Raw genomic sequence first — 24,625 nt, 5'->3', positions numbered from 1 at the left:
GTGGACGTGGATGGACCCTGGATGGTTCTCCCAAGTTCAGAGCAACTGAATTCTCTCAAAATTACATTGGCTGAAGAATATATAAGGAACTCAGACAACTCTTCGGCACAAAAATAAATAATCCAATTAAAAATGGGCAAATGACCTGCTTAGATATATCTTAAGAGAAGACATACAAATGGCCAACAAGTACCTGAAAAATGATCAACATCGCTAATCATCAGAGATGCCAATCAAAACCACAATATCACCTAAATCCAGTTAGAATGGCTATTTTCAAAAAGACAAAAAATAGCCAGTACTATAGGATGTGGAGCAGGGTGGGTGGCTCTTACACACTATTGGCGGGAATGTAAATTAGTAGAGCCATGATAGGAAACAGTACGGAGGTTCCTCAAAAAACTAGAAATAGAATTACCATACAATCCAGCCATCCCGCTACTGGGTATATACAGGAATTAAATTTGGTAATGTCAAAGAAACATCTGCACTTGCATGTTTAATGCAACATTATTCACAATAGCCAAGATATGGAATCAACCTAGGTGTCCATTGACAAGTGAATGGGGGAAAATGCAGTATGTATACATCACAGAATCCTATTCAGCCATAAAAGAAATGAGATTCTGTCATTTGCAGCAATATGGATGAACAATATGGATTAAGTGAAGTAAGTCAGGCACAGAAAGGTAAATAACATGTTTCATATTTTATGTGGAAGCTAAAAAGTTGATCTCAAAGAAGTAGAGAATAGAATAGTGGTTTCCAGAACCTGGGAAATGGTATGGTGAAGGGAGAGAGGATGGTCAATGGGTCCAGGGGTACAGTTGGATAGGAGGAATAGCTTCCAATGTTTTATGGCACAGTAGGATAACTATGGTTGGCAACAATTACCTAGATATTTCAAAAAAGCCAGTAAAGAGGATTTTTATTATTCCCCACACACAAAAAAAGATTAAATGTTTGAAGTGATGGATATGTCAATTACCCTGATTTGATCATTACACCTTGTATGCACATATTGAAATGTCACATTACACCCCATAAATATATATAATTACTGTGTTAATTAAAAATTTAAAAAATACTTAGAAGATTGTGCTGATTGAGTTCAAAGTTTCGGTGTTTTTACTTATGTGGAATGAAAGGGAAAGGTGTGGAAATCGTGTCCAGAATGGTGTAAACATTGTTCCAACTGACACTTTTCCTGACTCCCATCTCCCCTTCATTGCCCTTTAATTGCTGGAGTTCATGTGTATGGAGGCAGAAGCAGCACCTCAGGGCTAGGGATGGGGGTGACTCAAAAGGGACTTTCTGATTCACATGAAGGGATGTTCCTGGAACACAGATCCTGATGACCTTTCAAAAACATATTCCTTATAATTGAGTTATTAATAGTACTGACCCCATGCCCAAGATAGGATGAACTCTTAAGATTTGCAAAGGCAGGATTAGACATCTTGCCTCTGGCTAAGGTTTTGGCTCCTTTCCTTCTATAAACTCAGCCAGGCTCAAAGCCACAAGCCTCCCAAGCCCAAGGGAGCAGCACTTACAAATAGGCACCTTGCTAAGGAGGACCAGTGCAAGAGTGTGGATGAATGAATTCAACCTAAGCTTCAGAGATCCAAAAACACACTGTATTCATCCCCACAGCCTCAGCACCTCTCCTAATGCCTAACAGATAGTACTCAAAAATTTTTGACTTACTTGAATTAAGTTGAACTCTTACTAAAAACAATGCAAAGTATGAACTCTCCTGGTGTCAAATCTTGAGAGTTTTCTTTGTAAAAAAAAATGCACATTACTTTGATATGACAGTAAAATGCAACTCACTTCTGTTTTATTATAGCACAGATTTCTTATTTAGCATAGACTCTGGCAGGAAGGCATTTTTGGCCAAGTTTCTAGCATTGTTATTCTCATCAAGACATTCAGTATTAAGGATCTCTATTTGTTGCCTGGACAACCTGAAACCCAAATGTTTGAAGTTTGGGGGAACAGCACATGTGTTTACCACAGCAGCTTTGTTTGGACCTCATGCACAATGTTTTTTGTGACTCCAAACTTCTGTTTGCATACATGTTAGAAAGCTGAGGAAAGTTAGGGGTCCCACTTTCATCCAGATGGAGAAGAGAGTGGACAGGAAGAAGTAGGGACAGGGTGGGAAAAGATGAGAACACCACTGTAACTCAATGACAGTGTGTGTGTGTGGGGTACTTAAAAGTGAGATCATATTTTGAGTTCGGGGGGTTTTTAATTTTAATTTTAATTTTTTATTTTTGCCATCAGGCAGTTGGAAATGAATGAGGAATCCATAGTATTAGTAATTCCAGATTATGTTTCAGTTTGCTACTTGTGTTTTACAGAGTTGGGGAAACCAATCTAACGTTAACTACTATTTCAATGTCTTTCTCATAAAAGAATCCATCTTTTAAGTTAATTTCACAATGCAAAGCAGACACTCGGTGTGGCCAACGCTCTCCTGACATTGCTAATTCCAAACATTCAGAAGTTTGGATTGATATTACCTGGATTGTAGTTAGGTAGCTTGGTGACTCCAGGCCAGGTGTCCTCTGTAGGGACTCCCAACACCTATATAAAGACAGGAAAAGACAAATAAAGGTCGATGGGAAGACCAGGAGGATGAAGCAGGTACAGAGATATGAAGGATAGATCAGGGAGGAGTAGAGAAAATTGGATTATGTCACATTACACCAGCTAATATATATGAGAAACTGTAGTATTTCCAACATTGGGCAAAGTCTAGTACATGCCTATGGTCTGTGTGTCTTTGCTAATTGACTTGATATTCTGAGGCAGATCATATGGCCTTGCTTAAAGTCACCCTCATCTGCAAATATTTATTGCATGAACACCATGCACAAGGAGGTCATTTTAGCAGACGGGGTATAAACAAGCCGGAGTGACTGTCCCTTTGCCTTACATCATGTTACCGTAAGCATACTGACAGAGGACATTTGACAGCTTAAATCATGCCTCAGCATAGGCATTCAGCTGTTCCCAACGTGCTCAGATTAAAAAGGATTCAGATTACTGACCTTTAGGCAGTGGAATGTTGGCTAAAAATGACCCCTAACCTAACTCCAGTCCTTTCTACCAAATTCATCTCATGGGTTGTTTTCTTTGTATCCAGCAGCCTAGAATATAGCTTTTGGTTTTTTCACTAGTGAACTATAATGGTAGCATCACTTGAAAAAGAGCTAGCCTATGCTTTAGATGACCAAATCAAAGGTCTTGATTCTAAATTAAGATGCTGTATGAAAATAAAAGTTGTTTGGAACACAAAGCCAAAATAGATTTTGGATGGTGCTGTCCTGGGAAGTTCCCCTATAGGATTCCTCTTCCCATTCTTTTAAGATGATCATGAAAGCCCATAGCCAGTTATATCTGGGAGTCTGAATCACACTGTTTTTGTGAAATACTAGTAAAGCACTTGTAGCTTCCAATACACTGTTATAGCACAACTCTTCATAGATGCATACCTCAGGATTACTCTTGAGAAGCATCTTGCAGAGACAGTCTGGAGGATCCATGTGAATAAAGATGCTGGCGCAACTTTTATGACAAAGAAGTTAATTGCCCAACACCAGCAGTATTATCAATAAGGAATCCAGAATCTCAAACCTATCAGTTTGCTGACTAGGACTCTGGCTGAGAGGTCTACTTTTCCAGCCTTCTAAGCTTGTTCTCAAACAAAAGATACTGAAGTGCTATTTTCCCTCATATATTAAAAAAAAAAAAATCATGCCACCCAGCAAAATCTTCCTGCTTTGATCCATTCTCTAAACAAACAGAAAAGCGACTGAGGGGATTATAGGCTTTTCCTATCAACCACCCTGAGCCTGAGGGAACACTCAGAATCCTAGAATCCATTTTGAAAAACCAACTGGATTAATTCTTCTTTTGTAGGAAAAGGCCAGAGGACGGGAAGCTAATTCTTCTTTCTTAACCTACCATCATATGTATTTGCCTCGATGCAAGTATAAATGAGTGGATGTGATTCATGTGCACCCATTCATCTTCTAATGGGTGGCAAAACACGAGGAAAAGAAAGCAAAGATCAAGAGAGAAAACAATACAAACAAAATAACAACCACGTTCATATCTTCTCTAGGTATCACTAGACTTGTCGGTTACTTAGTGTTGCATTTCGTGCCAATGAAACAGATACCAAAGTTTTTGGAAACTCTTTTGAGCTAAAAGCTTTAAGCTTAAGATTTTAGAAGTGTAAACCAAAATATTCAATATACTTTATTTGGAAATTTGATGCTTAGTTTCCATTTGAAAGTTAGAGAATTCTTTTTCACTTGAGAAAGTTACTAAATTTCATCTTCATTTTCTGGGAAACTGAAACTCAAAAAATTACTGATTTTCTCTCTTCCCATGGGCTCTGATAAGGCAGAGAGTTCTAGGTTTTAAACACAGTGGTTGGAGGAGCTGTTTATTTGCCTTCGTTGGAATGAAAACTAAAGGCATTTTGATGAATGGATTTAAAGTTTGCATAGTTTATTCTGATAGTTTATTCTGATTTTAGGACTGAATACATGATTGCTTGCAAAAACACTTTAAAAATATATTTTAAAAGTACTTCAGAAACTGTTGGCAGCTATGACTTTAGATGTAAATACATCACGTGTACATGCACACACACCCACAGACCAAAAGATGTTAAAATAAATATTCAGAACTTCTCATTTTGTCTTTATTGCTAAGACTGAGATCTAACTGTAGAGAAAAATGTGGTTAGAGGTTGGGAAATTTAGAATGGGCCCATTGATTTCAAAGAAGCAATTCCTACATCAAATATCATAGAACCTCAAATAGCTTTCCTATTTTTATCTGTGAAGACCACATTTAGTAAAACACAAATTCAGGAACTATTTGTAATCTGTTTCATTTTCTAGCCTATTTCTCAGGCAACAAAAGTGGAAACAGACAAATGAGATTACATAAAACTAAAGAGCTTCTGCACAGAAAACAGAACAATTATCAAGAGACAATCTATAGAATGGTAGAAAATATTTACAAACCATGCATCTGGTAGGGGATGTTTGGAAAAAAGGAGGAAATCCTGTCATCTGCAGCAACGTATATAAAGCTGTAAGACATGTTAAGTAAAATAAGCCAGGCACAGAAAGACAAATGCCTTGTGATAACTTCGTATGTGGAATCTAAAGAAGGTCAACTCAAGGAAGTAGACTAGACTAATGGTGACCAGGGACTAGAGCTGAGAGTTGGGCAGATGTTGGTTGAAGGATACAAAATTTCAATTAGATATGAAAAGGTTAAGAAATATACAACATATTGATTATATTTATATAATTATAAATTATATTATATTATTGTATTATATATCATAATACAACATGGTGATTATAGTTAATGTATTGTATTCTTGAATATCATGGAGTACATTTTAAGTATTCTAAATACACTTACATACACACACATACACACACAAAGTATGTGAGGTGATGCATATTTTAATTGGCTCAATTTAGCCACTCCAATATGTATTTTATTTGATTTTTAATTATTTGTGTGTGTGTGTGTGTGTGTGGCATGAAGAACTGAACCCAGAAGTCTTCTACCACTGGGCCATACCTCCAACCCTTTTTGTTTTATTTATTTATTTATTTCGTACTGGGGATTGAATTCAGGGACACTTAACCACTGAGCTACATCCCCAGCCCTATTCTGTATTTTATTTAGAGAAAGGGTCTCAATGAGTTGCTTAGTACCTCGCTTTTGCTGAGGCTGGCTCTGAACTCACGATCTTCCTGCCCCAGCCTCCTAAACTGTTGGGATTATAGGCTTGTGCCATGACATCCGGCTTTGTTTTATTTTGAGACAGTGTCTCACTAAATTGCTGAGACTGGCCTCCGAACTTGTGATCCTCCTGCCTTAGCCTCCCAAGTTACTGGGGTTACAGGTGTGCACCACAGTACCTAGTTCCAAAATGTCTTTTAAAAAAAACATCATACTGGTTCTAGGGTGTAGCTCAGTGGTAGAACAATTGCCTAGTATGCATAAGGTCCTGGATTTGATCCCCAGCATGACAAAACAAAAAACCAAAAAATCCCAAGAAACATACTATGTTGTATATGATAAATAAACACACTTTTAATTTATCAATCAAAAAGAAAGAAATCGATCCAGACCCAAAGCACATATCCACTATACTTAGAGGTATAGTAGAGCCCTATGGATAAGCTTATAGGTATTGTGATGTCATTAAATGTAATGTTAGTGGCTTCAAACAATATTCAACAGGGTCTTTTTCTCTCTATGGCCTTTTTGCTGTGACTTTATCTGTGCAAACTTGTCTATGTTGAAACTACTCTGGGACATTATTTCCTCAACTGTAAAAATGAAAAACTGGGGCTGGGGATGTGGCTCAAGTGGTAGCGCGCTCGCCTGGCATGCGTGCGGCCCAGGTTCGATCCTCAGCACAGGTTCATCCACATACAAACAAAGATGTTGTGTCCGCCGAAAACTAAAAAATAAATATTTAAAAAAAAAAGAAAAAGGTTTAAATTATTTAAAAAATAAAAAAAAATGAAAATGAAAAACTGGAATCCACAGTTATATGCTCCCTTTGTAGATGTTCTTTCCTCATTTTTCCTCCAGACACTCACTTCCCTGATGGCCCTATTGCTTCTAAAGCAATACATACTAGTTACAATCAGATTTTACATATTGAGACCAAAGTGGAATACAAGTATATTATCAATAATAGTATGATTATTAACTTTGCACTTACCAGAGGCTAGGCACTGCACTGGGGAAACAATAATTCTAATCTGCTTGAGATTAACCAGATGAGGTACAGTGATACAAAAGACTGCAAATCTGCTAACTCATGATATTCACATTTTTCCTCAAAGTATGGAACTACAGATGTAATAACAAAACTGCTTGGAGAGGACAATGAGAAAATGAGCTTTCATGACTCTGACCTCCTAGTGCCCATAATCCACAGCTACACAATACAGAACCATCTTCTAGAAGCACAGGTTGAAAGTCAACAGTGAACAATGCAATTACATAAACTTGAGAAAAAAACTGAGGGAAAAATTTAATGAACAGAGAATATTGTGATTAAAATTCATAGGAGCTACAGTGTTCTCTTTGCTCTTTGGTTATTGAAGTCAGAGTCAGAGAATCAAATACAATTGAAGACTCTGAGGCCTGGAGCCAGGGGTGTTGGATACACACTTGCTCTACTTCGTGCCTGAAGTTGGAGTTGTGTTCACAACTCCTGAGCCCTGACTTCAGGCCAGTGTTATTTCAAATATGTCCACTTGTTTTAAATTTGTAGTGGGTTGTCATAAATGTCAAAATAAAGACCCTTTCACTCACTGCAATGTGGTAAAAGTAACAGTAGACATGAACATGGCTTCTGGGACAGGTCCTGTTGGATTCTGTGGCCTCACTCTTTTTTGGTACTTTACATCCAAATTCAAGTCCAGCACCTTTCACTTACTGAATTACCTGACACATCCTTCAGGCACCCAGTGTCACTTACCAAGGCCAGGCCTAAACACTTGAACTAATAGCTAGAGTGTCATCAGATCCTGGGAAACACCTAGTCTACTCCTTCTGTTCATGATTTCTAAGTGCTATGCTAAATGCAAAGAAATATAAAATGATTGCTTTTTAAATGCATGGTAATTTAAATCGTGTGTGATATTTAAAAAGTCAGTTTATATACCGCTCTTTAAACACTTATAGCATATAAGAATATATTCTTTTAAAATATGCTACTTTTCAAATCTCTGAATATTACATCTTATTTCAATATTAAAATTTATCTTAACTATACATATATCCTTTCCATATATACACATTTGTTTGTTCTATATGTATTTACTTGGACTCTACCCATCATCCCACCTAGAACAACTCTTGAAAACATAATCACGAATATTTCTTATTCTCTTTTTTTCCATGACTTGCTGCTTCCTATAAGTCCTTGAAAAGAATTTATATATGGTGAATGTTCAATAGGTATCAAACAGCTGGGAAAAATTCTTTGAATGTGTAAAGGGTTCTTGCAGGGTAAAGTTTAGGCAGTGCTAATTGTGCTTTTTCTATTGTGGATAAGAAGTAATAATGCTAAGTGGAAGAATCGACCAAATAAGTTAAATATCAGATAACATTTGATAGTAATTGGGTTACTGAAACATCTCTGTAACAATTTATATGAGAAAGGAAGAAAGCAAATATTTGTCAAGCATTTATGGCATACTGAGTTTGTTATGCATTTGATCTTATGGAATTCTCACAGCAAGATTAGAAAGTCATGAAGTCCAGAGATATTACATAACATTCCCACATTCATAGCTAGAAAGTGGCTAGAATTAAGGAAGATCCAGGTTTTCTGATTCCAAAGCCATTTCATTAGCCTGTCTCCAGTTTAGATGGTTACAACCATCTAACAATGTTATTTTAAAGTAGCATTTTATCTGTTTTGCTAGGAAAAAGTTCTAAGTCTTTTTGGTCTGAAAAATGTTCTTTTAGTTTATGAATGCTTTCCAATTTGTCCCAGGTTTCTTCATAAAAGCCGCTCTGGTTCCAAAAGAAAATATAAGTCAGTGATTAATTGCTATATAATGTGCTAATTTCCCAAAGTACATTTTATCTTGGCCAGAAGACAAGTAGCAGGATCCAGAATTGCAAGTGATAAAAGCCCAGTGTAAAGTACCTGACATTGTCTACGGCATGAATGAACTTTGAAAATACTATGCTAAATGAAATAAGCCAGATACAGAAAGACAAATGTTACTCGATTCTACTGACATGAGGTACCTAGAATAAGCAAATTCATGGAGACAGAAAGTAGATTAGAGGTTACCTGGACCTGGGGGGTTGGGTAGATGGGGAGTTATTGTTTGATAGTTGCAGAGCCTGTTTAGGATGATGCAATGGCGCTGGAAATGATGTCACCGATGACATTCAATGGGAATGAACTTATTGCATGAACTGTACAGTTAAAAATGATGAAACTGGTAAAAGCTTTCACTTCATTGCATTTTAATTGACACATAAAATTTGTACAAATTTATAGGGTACTGTGATATGTCAACACATTTGTATATTGTGTAATGTTAATATCAGGATGAACATATATACGTTTTTAAACATTTATCATTTCTAAATCAGGTACAGTGATGCACACCTGCAATCCTAGTGACTTGGGAGGCTGAGGCAGGAGACTCTCAAGTTTGAGGCCAGCCTTAGAAATTTAATGAGGCCCTCTACAACTTAATGGGGATCCTATCTCAAAATTAAAAATTAAAAGGATTGGGAATATAGCTCAGTGGTAAAATGCCCACAGGTTAAACCTCCAGGGCCAAAAACAAACAAACAAACAAACAAAAAAACAAGAACCACCACCACCACCACCCCCAAAAAATCCCCAAACCAAAAACATTTCTTTGTGATGAAACATTCAAAATTCTTTATTCTAGCTTTTTTTGTGCAACAGAACACCAGAACTTATTTATCCTATCCTAACGGTAACTTAGTTCCCATTGACCAACCTGTCAAATTTTATGTATTTTGTCACAATAAAAGAAATCATCAAAAGAGAAACATACAGATGACTATAGTATGACTGAAATACTTCTATGTAAGGGACATAAAAACCAACCACATCTTAGTACCAAAGAAGGTAGAGATAAATAATACAAAGGAATGGAAGTACACTACACGGGCACCTAGACATCTTAGGGACCTGGTTGTTGAGGAGCATGATAAAGAGAATACCTACCTTAGACTGACAAGGGAAGTCAAGGAATTCTCTGTTTGATGAGGGTTCCATGACAGTATGTCATTCAACTGAGAAAAATCCAGGGCCAAATACATGGTGGAAATACTCGGAGGTGAGAAGGCAGAGAAGTGCTTAAGTAGTAATAGCAGAAATTGCCCCAGGAGGCTGAGACCTTAATAAGAATAGGAATCAGGAGACCTATGTCATTGGTGGGGTGGCTTCATGGGCTGCTATGGAGCAGCAGAGGTTTTCCTAAACACTCATCTCTAAGGTGCTTATCCCTGTAGCAAATACCACAGTTTCTATAATCTTTAATACATGACTCAGACGGACTGCTCCATTTGTCTCTAAGGCAAATTTAGTTCAAGATTTGAAGTATGGATATTTCTTCTTCCTTAAGAGGAATTATTTTCTTACCTCCCAGATCTTCTCCAGCTGTTCAAGGATGTTGGAAACCCCAGGAAACAAAGGTTGACCCTGGAACATTTCAATAAAGATGCATCCTGCACCCCTAGCAAAGGAAAACAACACATTTTCAGGGAAACCACACATGCAAAACTGAATTATTAGAGTGTCAACTTCTGAGGAATACTTTGGAGACTACTAAATAGGGGCCATATGCTATTAAAAGTCACCACATCAAATGAAAGTGAGAACAACATGCAGCTTTTTGTTAAGATGCAACTAAGCCAGCAGCAGTAAGGAACACTATGTAATCATCAAACATCTTAGGTCATTCAAGCTTATTAGTGATCCATTTTATGAGAAGAGGGGAAAGTACTGAATTCACAAATTGCATAGCCCTTTCCACTGAATCTAAGATGCTATCATTGTAAAAAGTCATCACTAGGAGCAGCAGTGCACATCTGTAATCCCAGTGGCTCAGGAGGCTGAGGCAGGAGGATTGCAAGTTCAAAGTCAGCCTCAGGAAATTAGTGAGGCCCTAAACAACTCAGTGCAACTCTGTCTCAAAATAAAAAATAAAAAATGGTTGAGATTTGGCTCTGGTTAAGTGCTCTTGGGTTCAATCCCCAGTACCTATCCACTCCCCAAAAAAGACCTCACTATGGTGTATTTCATTAAGATAATTTAAAAACTCCTGCAAGTTATTCCATAAGTATGTACAACTATTCCATGTCGATTAAGTTTTTTAATAATTTAAAAGATTTCAACCCCTTAAAACACACACACACACACACACACACACACACACACACACACACACCTTGCAAGTTAAACTATGATGTGGTCAGAACATTTATTTTGTACTTATTGAAAGGAATGTTATAAATTTAATTAGATTATTTTATCATACACATGCAAGAAGAAAAGGAACATTAACAAAATAAATTGGTTCCTAAAACTTATTCACATTTAGCATTTGACTCAGACTCCTCAATATCTGTCTGTATTTACTCACGGTATCATCCCCTGTATTAAGAGGTTGATGATGCAGCATTTCTTAAAATAAGTTATAAAAGAACTAAGTCATTGGTTCTGGGCTTCTAAAGTGGTTTTGCAATTACATAGTTAGCTTACTTTTGACTCCTGCTTAAAGAATGTTGCTAAACATGTTCAACTCACTCCTTCTCCACATCATTTGGCTCATACAGTTTTTTTTTTTTTTTTTAAGGCTCTTTATTTGTAAGTTTTCCTCCCAAGTCAGGGATACCCATTCTGCAAGTTTTGATGCTGGCTCATTTGATGTTCATTCTGCAATTGTAACTACAGTCACAACTGCAGCTGGCTGACTTCTATTGAAGATGCTACTATTGGTGAGATGCATCCCAATTTAACAGAAAATGTGCATCTTCAAAAAGATTAAATAGGGCAAAATATAAATTTTCCTTCCTCCATTATGAAACTGAAAGATAATTCCTGAGAGACAAGAAGGAGTGAGACTTATTTTGCTAATAATGAATGTACATTTTTGTTTGTTTGTTTGTTGCAGGTGCTTAGGACCCAGACCAGGGCCTCTCAGATGCTAGGCAAGTGCTCTACCATGGAGCCACATCCCCAACCCCATGTGCACATTTTTATGTCTTTTGTGTGTTAAAATGATTCCGTGACTGATTATAGCAATTATCTTCCTGGCCCAATACTTCTCAATTTTTTTCTACTCCAAATCCCATTCACCATAACACATAAATTTGTAATTTTGGGGGGGCACCATGAACAAGGAAATTTAAGTAAAACATTTATTATGGATTGTTGTATTATGAAAGACTTATTATCAAGTTCACATAAAATGTTGTCTCTACTGCATATTCATTTACTTCATATGATAGATTGTTACTTTTTCCATCCAACTGTAAATATACACTATTTAATTTACTTTTACTGATTGTGCAGAAAGTGGCAGGTTTCTCAACAATCAAGTTTAATAAAAAGTCTTATCTTGTATTTGGTTTGAGGAGAGACTATATGTATTTTCAAAGAAAACTGAAATTTATTTTATGTCACAATAGGCAAAAGCTGGTTTCATGACGTACCCTTTGAACTTAATCAACTGGCTTATTCTCATAATTTCATGAAAAAAGAAAGATATCAGACTAAGCTTTACAAGCAGGTTTTTCTTTACCCTCTTGAACAATAGGTCTTTGTTACACATTTTTTAAAAAGTCAATTAGTATATAAGAGCTACATTTAAAAAAATTTTTTTAGTTGTAGATGGACAAAATACCTCTATGTTTGTTTATGTATTTATTTTTTTGTGATACTGAGGATTCAACCCACTGCTCTACCACTGAGCCACAACCCAGCACCCATTTTTTTAAAATTTTTTGTCATACATTTTAAATTTTGATCAGATAAATGTAACTTATGGATCTAGTAAAGAGTATCTTGAAGTGGAGTTCTGGAATTATTGTTATTTTAAAACTCATTAATTTGTTTCTAAATATTCCTATTCTTTTTGTTTGTTGTCTTTAAAACAACAGATACAAAATGTATAAATGAAACAATATATGGAGGAGAATGAAAGTAATGGCACCCTACCAAATGGTAAACCCATCCTGGTTGCTAGCAATGGTAACATAAGGGGCAAGTCAACTGAGGAGCAGGTAGCAAGTACCCCCAAATGGTTTCCATAGCCCAAGCTTTCTCCAAACACACTTGAAGAGCCTAACACCATTTCATTTTGAAGTGAAATGTATACATTGTGTGGACATAAAATATATATGTAATTGGTTTATTACTTGTTTATAAAATAAAAATTAAAATGTATTGGCTTTTGAAGACTAGACCCAACACTCCTTCCAGTTCCCAACTACCTTCAAGAAATTCTATGGCTTGCAAACCACTAGAAGAGAAGACATATTAAACAAGGTTTAAAAAGTATGTCATTCCTAGGGTTAAACTGGAAGTTGACCTTTTTTCTTCTCCCTAAAATAGACTTTCATTGCCTGGAAAAAGTTTGTTGTCTTTTCAAGGTGTGTGTGTATATTGCTGGGATTTGAACCTAGGGCCCTGGGTCCTGCCCACATCCCCCTCGGATGGGGGAAATGGGGTTCCCCTTGGTGGAATGGGCTGGCTAAGAAATAAAAGCTAAGAGAAATAAAACACAGGAAAGAAACACAGAACATAGAAAGTAGTTTTAAAAACGGGGGCAAGACCAGCAAGCTGATCAATGGATGGAGCTTCTGGAACAAGATGGAGCCCAGTCTATCGGAAAACATCAAAGGCCTTCTGTATTAGACTGTTCTTCACCAAAATAATATAAAGGTGGACTGTTCAGTTCCTAACAGGATATGCCCATCTCCAGTACTACTATGAGAGACCTTTCTAGCAGAGTGGAGGGGAAGGTCACATGCATTGGGCAATCTGTTGCCACAGGAGAGCCACAGAAAGTTCCCTATGCCAGGCCTATCCTTCCCTAGCTCCCATGCCTAGAGAAGGTCCTCATGTATTTCACAGATGGCTTCCTGCATTGGGCATGCTACTTTGGCCCTTACCTATACCCCCAGCCCCTCCTAGTATCTTTTCAATTGGTAGATTTGGAAAAACAAGAAGGAAGTCCTTTTGTTACACAATTTCTTCTTCTTCCTCCTCCTCCTCCTCCTCTTCCTTCTTTTTTTTTTTTGTACCAAGGATTGAAACCAGGGGCATTCGACCACTGAGCCACATCCCCAGTCCTATTTTGAATTTTATTTAGAGACAGAGTCTCACTAAATTGCTTAGTGCCTTACTGTTGCTGAGGCTGGCTTTAAACTCACCATCCTCCTGCCTCAGCCTCCAGAGTGGCTGGGATTATAGGTGTGAGCCACCGCACCCAGCTTGTTACACAATTTTTTAATGTCTTTATCTTCTACGCTGCTAAGACGGAGCACAAAATTATGTAAAATATATTAAATCTAGAACATTCAGGCCATTATACAAGTACTACAAAAGAAACACAAGATATTTGTGTTATAGAGATAAAATAATAATATTTGGTTTATTGGTTTAAATGTTTCATAATCATTTCAAGGCAGGCGGAAATTTTAACAAATCTGGAGTCTAAATATATATATATATATGTGTGTGTGTGTGTGTGTGTGTGTGTGTGTGTGTGTATACACATTTATATATAGATACATATGTGTATATATGGATATAAGAATGTGTGTATGTTTATATGTGTGTATATATGTACATATATGCATTATATGGATATGAGAATAGATGTGGACATAAGAATATATATGTATATATAAATTCCTTAGCTGCTTTATTTTTTATTTACTTTTTAAATTTAAGAATATAAGCTGTGAGGCTATCATCCATTTTGCCCACTTCATACTAGGATTAAGCAAACATTTAAAATATTCTGAACACTAAAGTCTAGATAGGAAACTAGCTCTTTTTTCTTTCTTTCTTTCTTTCTTTCTTTTTTTCTTTTTTTTTTTCTTTTTTTTTTTTTTTTTTTTTGGTACTAGGGATCCTTTACCACTGAGCTACATCCCTAGCCCTTTTCATTTTTTATTTTGAGACAGGGTCTTGCTCATTTGCTTCAGGCCTCACTAATTTGCTGACTGACTCCAACTTGTAATCCTCCCGCCTCAGCCTCCTGAGTTGTTGGGATTGCAGGGATACACCACTTCGTCTGGCTTCTGCTTTGTTTTTAAATCTTCATTCTGGTGGCTGTTCTTATCCTAGGCTTCTCAGTGGATTTCTGGTCTGGAGATACTCTTGGGATTGTTCATGTAGATGAAGAGGAACTTCACACACAAGAAGGAAAAAAGACCAGGTGGCATAAACAGCGAATCCTTCGGAAGGGAGAGATGCCCTGGGTCATTTTATTACTCTAACTGTGGTACTTCAGTCAAGAGAAAACAGCTTACATGTTTTCTACTCCTTCTGGCAATCTTCCTAACTTTTTCTCTATTCTAAGCATGAATAAAATCTTCCATAAGAGAGAAAAAGATTCCTCAAATTCCTCAGGCAATCCCTGGGGAGAAAACCATCTCAGGAGTTTTAAGGCTTTCAGAGATGCAAGGAGCATATAAAGATATATTGTTGGGAGAAATGAATCAGTATTTCATTTTAGTGCTGAACTTGATTCAGAATAGCATAATACATTGCAGGGATATGACATGTCCATTTGCTTTTCCTGGCCAGCATTTTTTTATTTGCAAGTTTGCAGAGAGAAGCCTGACAGGACAGGAATCAGGCAGGGACAACTTTCCATAGTCTTAAAACCAGCAGCTGATGGAAGTCAGAACTAAATAGGAAAGCTGGTGTACCCAAATAAAGCCTCCTTTAAAACTCTACACTAGACTGCCATGAACCTTGAAGACAGTACACTGAGCAGAATGCCACACATAGAAGGACAAGTATTATATGATTCCATTTAGATGAGGCACCTGGAACAGTCAAATTCATAAAGACAGAAAGCAGAAGGAGAGGAAAGGGGAGGGAAGGGGAGGGAAGGGGGAGGTGCTGGGAACTGAAAAGGAGAAAACTATTATATGTATGTATATAAGTGGAATATGTCAAAACAAACCCCACTATTTGTATAACTATAATGCACTAAAAAATAAAAAATAAAACAAATTTTACTCTAATACAAAAAAAGTAAAACAACAACATTGTAATTATTCTAAAACAGATTTTAGAACGATTTTAGTTTTTTACTTCAGTGACTGAAGTACCTCATGGACTCTTTTAAGGTCTGAAAAGGGGAAGGAAAGAGGAACAATGTGAAGTGCCTTTATTCTATTTCTTTATTTTTATGTGGTGCTGAAGGTCGAACCCAGTTTCTCAGACATGTTAGGCAAGTGCTCTGCCACTGAGCCACAACCCGAGCCCTGTAGTCAACTGCTTTCTTTAAGAGAAAAACTCCAATGCTCACTCGCTGACATTTGCCTCCTACAAAGTCATTTGGTTTGGACCTTATAGGTTTGCATGGTCTAGCAGAACAGGATTTTTTCCTCCCCTTTCTTTACTTTGTAAATTAGAGATCTTCTCCCTACTCACTTGCCCTCTTATCCCTCTGAGAAGAAAAATTTAAAAAAAAAAATTAAACGGGAGTGGAGAGGGAGAATCATAATGCAAATACTCAATTTCTAGCAATGGCTTTGAGGGTAAACAAATATAGTAAACTCCATGGAAAATGCCTGTTGATCTATTTCTATATTCCTGCTGAGAATGTAGCTCAGAGACCACTAGCATTCTCAGGGCCCTGGTTTAATCTCCAGTACCAGAAAAACAAACACTATTTCTATATTATTTTTTTAGTTTTATTGGCAAACAATAATAATAGTGGGATAAATAAGAGTAATGACATCATTTTAACTCATAATTGAATTTTTGTTTTGTGCCATCATCATCCATGATTAAATCCATGAAACACTTATCAAAGTAATAAAGCACATCTTTGTACAAGCAATAACAGGGTTTAAGGGAGATTTAAAGAACTGGCACAGGAGCTGAAGAAATTATTCAGAATGCAGCACAAAAGGTTCAGGAGATGGAGAATATGAAGGAAAGAAAAAGAGATATGGCTAATAGGTTATGGTCCAAAAATCTTTCATTGGAGCTCTAGAAAGAGAGGACAGAAGTAGCGGAATAGAGGTAATATTAAAAAAAAAAAAGAGTGATGAAAGGCATGAATTTATAAATGGAAGAAGTACTATCTATATCAAGCAGGATAAATGAAAAAATACATATTAGACTCCTCATAGTGAAACTGCATAACAACAAAGGCAAAGAAAAATTTCTTTAAAACATCCAGAGAAAATGGGGATCTCAAGGTAAACACGCAACACCTGCAAAAGGAAGACTGAAAAGCTTAAAGCAAACTTCTCAGCAGCCACAATGGGAGACAAAGCAGGGTATTACCTCTTCAAAGTTCTGAGAGAAAATAACTGTCATCCAGAACTGCACCCCCAGAAAAACTGCCTGTGAAGGTGAAGGTTTTACCATCAGAAAACAAAAGGGAGAGTTCACCACCAACAGGCCTACACTAAAGAAAATTCTAAAAGACTGACCTTAGAAGAAAGAAAATTATTCCAAAAGTAACATCTAAAGTGCAGAAAGGAATAATGGACACTCTTAAAATTATTTGTACTTAATGAAAGTAGCTTCAAAGTAAGTAAAGCAAAAATGAATAGAAGGCCAGGCACGGTGGTGCATGCCTGTAATCCCAGCAGCTGGGGAGGCTGAGACAGGAGAATTGAGAGTTAAAGCCAGCCTCAGGAAAAGTGAGGGGATAAGCAACTCAGTGAGACCCTGTCTCTAAATAAAATACAAAATAGGGCTGGAGATGTGGCTCAGTGGTCAAGTGCCCCTGAGTTCAATCCCACTACCCACCCCACCCCCAAAATGGATATAATTGTGGTAAACTGACAATACAGTGAATGATTTCAACATATCTCCATTGATAGGTTAAAGAGACAAAAATTACATTAAAAAGGTTTGGGTGATATGATTAACAATCTTAAATTTTTGGATATATTAAAAACCTGTACTTAAAAATTAAGGAATACTTTCAAACATGCTTGAAATAATTACAAGCATTGATCATGTACTAAGTAGTGCTTCTTATACTATCTTTGGGGAAAGACCAAGTTTTTCATTTTTTGGTAACTCTTAATCTTGAATTTTTTTCCTTGTTGGGGATCAAATGTAGAGCCTCCTGCATACTAGGCAAATGCTCTACCACTGAGTTACATCCTCTACTCTGAAATAATCTCAAACTTACAGAAAAGATGTAAGAACAGAAAGAACTCCTTCATGTCTTTCAAACACAGTAAGCCATTGCCAGTGTTTTCCTGCTTCCATCTCATCTTACCCACCTGTCTAACTGTCCTGAAGCATTAGAGAGCAACTTGCAGCAATCATGACTCTTCACTTCTAAATGCTTATGTGTTTTTTTCTTTTGCCCCTCAATTAATTAACCAATTATTATTATTTTCCCATGTGTTCTATCAGTGCTTATAATTATACATTAGGATGGGACTCATTGTTTCATATTTGTTCATGTATGTGATATAACAATATAATCTGGCTAATGTCATTCCCCAGTGTTTCTCTTTGCCCTCCCCTCCTCCTGGCCCCCATCCCTTTCTTCTAGTCATCTCCCTTTGATTTCCATGAGACACCCTCCCCCAACCTTTATTTTCCTTTATCCTTTCCAGCTTCCTTAGGTGGGTTATTTTCTGAGAATACAAACATTGTCTTATATAAAAACAGTACAATTACCACAATTAGGAATTTTAACATTGATCCCAAATCACTAATTCATAAACCATGTTTAAATTTCACCTATAGTCCCACTAATATTCTTTTTAAAATTAAATTATTTATTTATTCTAATGTTTTATATACGATGGCAGAATGCAATTCATTTCATATCACACATATAGAGCACAGTTTTTCAAGTCACTGATTGTACACAAAGTATTTTCAAACCATTCGTTGACTTCATACATGTACTTAGGGTAATGATGTCAAACTCATTCCACCATCATTTCTAACCCCTGGACCCCTCCTTTCCCCTCCCTTCCCTTTGCCCTATCTAAAGTTCCTCCATGCCTCCTATGCTTCCTGCCCCCCACACCCATTGCCATTATGAGTCAGCCTCCTCATATCAAAGAAAACATTTGGCCTTTGTTTTTTGGGATTGGCTTGCTTCACTTAGCATTATATTCTCCAACTCCACCCATTTACCTGCAAATGCTATGATTTTATTCTCTTTTAATGCTGTATGTATACACAATGTTCCATTGTGTATATATACCAAAGTTTCCCTATCCTTTCATCTACTGAAGGACATCTGGGTTGGTTCCGCAATTTAACTATTATAAATTGTGCTGCTGTAAACATTGATGTGGCTGTGTCCTTGTAGTATGCTGTTTTTTAAGTCTTTCAGGTATAGACCGAGGAATGGGATAGCTGGGTCAAATGGTGGTTCCATTCCAAGTTTTCCAAGGAATTTCCATACTGCTTTCCAGATTGGCTGCACCAATTTGCAGTTCCACCAGCAACGTATGAGTATGCCTTTTTCTCTACATCCTCATCAACATTATTGTTGTTTGCATTCTTGATAACTGCCATTCTAACTGTAGTTGAGATGAAATCTTAGAGTACTTTTGATTTGCATTTCTCTAACTGCTAGAGATGCTGAACATTTTTTCATGTTTGTTAATTGATTGTATATCCTCTTCTGAGAAGTGTCTTTTCAGTTCTTTGGCCCATTTATTGATTGGGTTATTTGTTTTTTTTGGTATTAAGGTTTTTGAATGCTTTATATATCCTAGAGATTAGTGCTCTATCTGATGTATTTGTGGTAAAGATTTGCTACCATCCTATAGGCTCTCTATTCACCTCACTGATTGTTTCTTTTGCTGAGAAGAAGCTTTTTAGTTTGAATCCATCCTACTTATTGATTCTTGGTTTTAATTCTTGTGCTATAAAAGTCTTATTAAGGAAGTTGGCGCCTAATCTGACATGATGAAGATCTGAGCCTACTTTTCTTCCATTAGGTGCAAGGTCTCTGATTTAATTCCTAGGTCCTTGGTCCACTTTGAGTTGAGTTTTGAGCATGGTGAGATATAGAGGTTTAATTTCATTTTGTTTCACTTGGAATTCCAGTTTTCCTAGCACCATTTGTTGAACAAGCTATCTTTTCTCCAATGTATGTTTTTGGTGCCTTTGTCTAATATAAGATAACTGTAGCTATGTAGGTTAGTCTCTGTGTCCTCTATTCTGTATCATTGGTCTACAGGTCTATTTTGGTGTCAATACCATGCTGTTTTTGTTACTATTGCTCTTTAGTATAGTTTAAGGTCTGGACTAGTAATGCCACCAGCTTCACTCTTCTTGCTAATGATTACTTTGGCTATTCTGGGTCTCTTATTTTTCCCAGATGAATTTCATGATTGCTTTTTCTATTTCTATGAGGAATGTCACTGGGATTTTGATTGGGATTGCATTGAATCATTGAATAGTGCTTTTGGTAGTATGGTCATTTTGACAATATTAATTCTGCCTATCCAAGAACAAGGTAGATCTTTCCATCTTCTAAGGTCTTCTTTAATTCCCTTCTTTAGTTTTCATTGTAGAGGTCTTTCACCTGTTTCATTAAGTTTATTCCCAAGTATTTTTTTTGAGGCTACTGTAAATGGGATGGTTTTCCTAGTTTCTCTTTCAGAGGATTTGTCACTGATATATAGAAATACCTTTTATTTATGAGTGTTGATTTTATATCAAGCTACTTTGCTGAATTCATTTATTGTTCTAGGAGATTTCTGGTGGAATATTTTGGGTCTTCTAAGTATAGAATCATATCGTCTGCAAATAGTGATAATTTGAGTTCTTCTTTTCCTATGGTATCCCTTTAATTTCTTTCATCTGTCTAATTGCTCTGGCCAGTGTTTCAAGAACTATGTTAAATAAAAGTGGTGAAAGAGGGCATCCCTGTCTTGTTCCTGTTTTTAGAGGGAATGCTTTCAATTTTTCTTCATTTAGAATGATGTTGGCCTGGAGCTTAGCATAGATAGCCTTTATGATGTTGAGGTATTTTCCTGATAAACCTAGTTTTTCTAGCATTTTGAACCCACTAATATTCTTTATAGCTCCATTTGCCCTAGGATCCAATCTAGCACTGTGCATTGCATTTAGTTGACATGTCTCTGTAGTTTCCTTTAATCTGGAACAGTCCCTACATTTTTCTTTGCTTTCAAAACCTAGACCCAGGGGGTGGTATATAGCTCAGTGGTAGAGCACTTCCCTAGCATGTATGAAGTCCTGGGTTCATTACCTAACACGGCCTTCCAAAAAAGGGGGGAGGGCGGGGCTTGACCTTCTAAAGAGTGTACCAATCAGGCTGGCTACTTCTGTAGAAAATTCTTAAATTGGATTTATCTCCTGTTTCCTCGTGCTTAGATTCAGGCTATGTTTTTCGGGAATACCAAACAAATGATGGCATCCTTCTCAGAGTAGAATGTTTGGAGGCACATGATGTCAGTAGTCTTATCATATTAACTTTCATTACTTAGGTAAGATGTTGCCTGCCATATTTCTCTCCAATAAGGTCACTATTGTTTTTCTTTGTAATTAAGTGATTTGAGAAGAGGTACTTTGAGACCATGTAAATATCTTACTGCTCATCAAACTTTCCCCTTCTAGTTTAGCACCAATGGTTCTTGTTTCAACTAATTACTCCCATACTGGTTATAAAATAGTGATTTTCCACCTCCATCATTTCTTCTTCAGTTTAAATTGGCATTCTACTGTAGGAAGGTGACGCCCTTCTTATCCATCTAACTAGCTTACATAGCGTGAACATATGTATTCTACTCTCATCATTTACTTTAATATTATCCAAATTTCCCTAGATTTGGTCAACTGAAATCTCTTCAAACAGATTCCCCTGTCCTTTTTTGTTTTGGCAATGATGGGAATCAAACCCAAGACTTCTTGTATACTAGGCAAATAGTCTAGCCTTGAGATACATCCCCAACCCTTCTGTGTCCTTTTGACACACCCTCAACCATTTGGATCACTTTGTAAGATGCTCCTGGCTACATATTCTACCCAACTATTCCTCTAAATTGACACAGTTCTTTTTGGTAGATAGTGGTAAAAGAAATCAAAAGGTAATTAATGTAGGTAACACTACATTAATAAATAATTAATGCAATTAATAAAATATTTGTATTATTTTGATAAATATCCCCAGTGTCATCAAATACAAATCCTCTCTGAAGGACTCACCTCATTTAAGACCTCAAAGAAATCCCACAAATAAAATTCCAAAGCAAATTAACATCACTGTCAAAAACAACTAAACACAGAGGGGGGAAAACACACCATATATAAGAAACAAAAGAAACCATAAAATAGGCTTACAAGAACTTCTACTTGTTTTTCTTCTTATAATGCTGAATCCAGGGCCCCATACTACTCTACCACTGATCTACTTCCCCAGTACTTTTAATTTGTTTTGAAGCAGAGTCTTGCTGAATTACCCAACTGGCCTGTAACTTGGGCTCCTTCTGCCTCAGACTCCCTCAGATGTTGTACTCTTATATCTGGCTAAGAACCTTTATTTTAGATAGGTAAGAACTTAGATTAAAAGAAAATTATAAAACTTTAAAGAATAACTAACAGATGGAGAGATATATAATGTTCAAAAACTGGAAGGCAATATCATGAGTGTTAATCACAAAGAAGTCTATAAATTCCACATAATCCCAGTGAAAATCATATTAGGAATTTTTATGAAACTCGAAGTATTGAATATAAACTTTATACAAAAAATCATCAGAACTTTTTTTTTTTTTTAAGATGGGGTTTTTGCTATGTTGACCAGCTGGGCTCCAATCTGCAATCCTCTAGCCTCAGCCACCTGAGTAGTTGGGATTTTAGATATGGGATTTTAGATATGTGATAATCAAGGTACTCTTGAAGGAAGAGTTGAAGTGGGCGAGGAAACTTGTCCTACAACCTATCAATTATTATTATAATGCTATAGAAGTTAGGACAGATAAATTGACCCCAGTGGACTATAATAGAGAACCCAGAAACAGACTTATACATTTATGGAAACTTGATATATGAGAGATTTGGCATGGCACGTCACTGAAGAAGTGAGACAGTTTGGTTAGCATACACAAAAGTCAATGCACCAAAGATTGAAAGTGCAAAGAAAAAACTTTATAACCTTTGATGGAGCATTGTGTTTCAATCCTGTAATCCCAGCTACTCAAGAGATTGAGACAGGAAAAACACAAACTCAAGACCAACCTGGGCAATTTAGTGAGGCCCTATCTCAAAATAAAATTAAAAATTTTTTAAAAAGGGCTGGAAATGTAGCTCACTGATAGAGTGCTTGCCTATCCTGTGCAAATCCCAAGTGATGTGCATGTGTGCACACACACACATACACACACGTACACAACTGTTCAATCTTTAAAAGCATCTATTAGGTAATATCATCCTCACCTAAGGGAAGGAAGAAAGGACTTTTGAAATATGAAATTAAAAAGGATAAACAAAAGGTCATCAATATTAAAATTTAAAACTTTATCCAAAAGAATAACATTAAGATATGAAAACATAAGCCCTTAAACTAGGAAAGGCTACTTGTTAGACACATAACTGATAAAAGATTAAAATCCAGAATACATAAAGAACTACTGTTAATCAACAAAGGAAGAGAGGGAAACAGAGAGACCAACAGCAAATGAACAAAAGACAGGAATAAGTAAATCACAGAAAAGAAACATAATGGCAAATCATCCATGAAAAGATGCCCAACCTCATTAGTGATTAGGGACAAGCAGATTTACATCACAACATGAAAACATTCTGTACACTTGATAAGCAAGAATTAAGAATTAAAACCAAATTTTTTTAGTTGTTGATGGACTTTTATTTATTTATTTATTTGTTTGTTTATATGCAGTGCTAAGAATTGAACCCCAAGAATTAAGAATTCTGCTATTGCAAAGTGGTACAGATATGAATCAGAGGCTACAATCCACTGCTGGGATATCAACTATTATAACCACTTATGAAAACAATGAAACACTGTTTTATAAAATTGAACATTTACATCCCCTGGGAGATGGCACATTTTTCCCTAGATAAGTATCTTAGAAAAACCCTTAAAAAAAAACACCAATTCTTTTCAAAATAGCAGGAACAAAACAAAATCAAAGTAAATAAAATGTTCAACAACAGGAAATAAAGTGTAGCTACATAAATCAATGTGGATGAATTCTAGAAACATTGCATGAGAACAAGAGCAAGATACAGAAGACTAAACAATGTAATCCCGTTTTTATAAAAGCTCAAGAGCAGGTAAAATAAAATAACATTTTTAAGAATACAAATAAAATGTGAAGGTACTATTATTATTATTATTATTATTATTATTATTATTATTATTATTAGGTACTAGGAATTGAACCCAGAGGCACTTTGCCACAGAGCCACATCCTCTGCCTTTTTAAAAAATATTTTATTTAGAGACAGGGTTTCATTAAACTGCTTAGGGACTCGCTAAATTGCTGAGGCTGGCTATGAACATCATGATCCTCCTCCTGCCTCAGCCTCCTGAGATGCTGGGATTACAGGCATGTGCCACTATGCCAGGTAAGATACTATTTTTAAAAGTTTTAGGGTAAGGGAATAGGATCAAAAAATAAAATAAAACAAAATTCAGGAGGACACCGATCCAGTGGAGCAGTCAGTTGATGGAAAAGGTACACAAGTCAATATGGTAATATTAAATTCTAGCTGTTATACAGGGTAGTAGGTTCATGCAGTTCATTTTATTATGCTTCTTAATCTGTATCAGCTTTTTCAATCTTTACACCATTGTCAATCAAGGCTGGATAA

At 36.4% G+C, this 24,625-nt stretch overlaps 1 protein-coding gene across 3 annotated transcripts in view; it reads right to left on the bottom strand.

Moving 5' to 3' along the window:
• The window catches only part of Cdk15 (cyclin dependent kinase 15), a 91,857-nt gene that overhangs the window by 32,158 nt on the left and 35,074 nt on the right, over nucleotides 1–24,625 (bottom strand). For all 3 annotated transcript variants that reach the window (XM_040294710.2, XM_005338911.4, XM_040294713.2), the window contains exons 9-10: nucleotides 10,214–10,307; nucleotides 2,529–2,592 (exon numbers count right to left, since the gene is read on the bottom strand). In XM_040294710.2, coding sequence (XP_040150644.2) covers nucleotides 2,529–2,592; nucleotides 10,214–10,307 — 158 coding nt within the window. The remainder of the gene's footprint in view (nucleotides 1–2,528; nucleotides 2,593–10,213; nucleotides 10,308–24,625) is intronic.

Source organism: Ictidomys tridecemlineatus, chromosome 7 (assembly GCF_052094955.1).
Source record: "Ictidomys tridecemlineatus isolate mIctTri1 chromosome 7, mIctTri1.hap1, whole genome shotgun sequence".
Lineage (NCBI taxonomy): Eukaryota > Metazoa > Chordata > Mammalia > Rodentia > Sciuridae > Ictidomys > Ictidomys tridecemlineatus.
The sequence above is the reverse complement of the archived record's forward strand: the minus strand, read 5'-3'. Positions and strand labels throughout refer to the sequence as shown.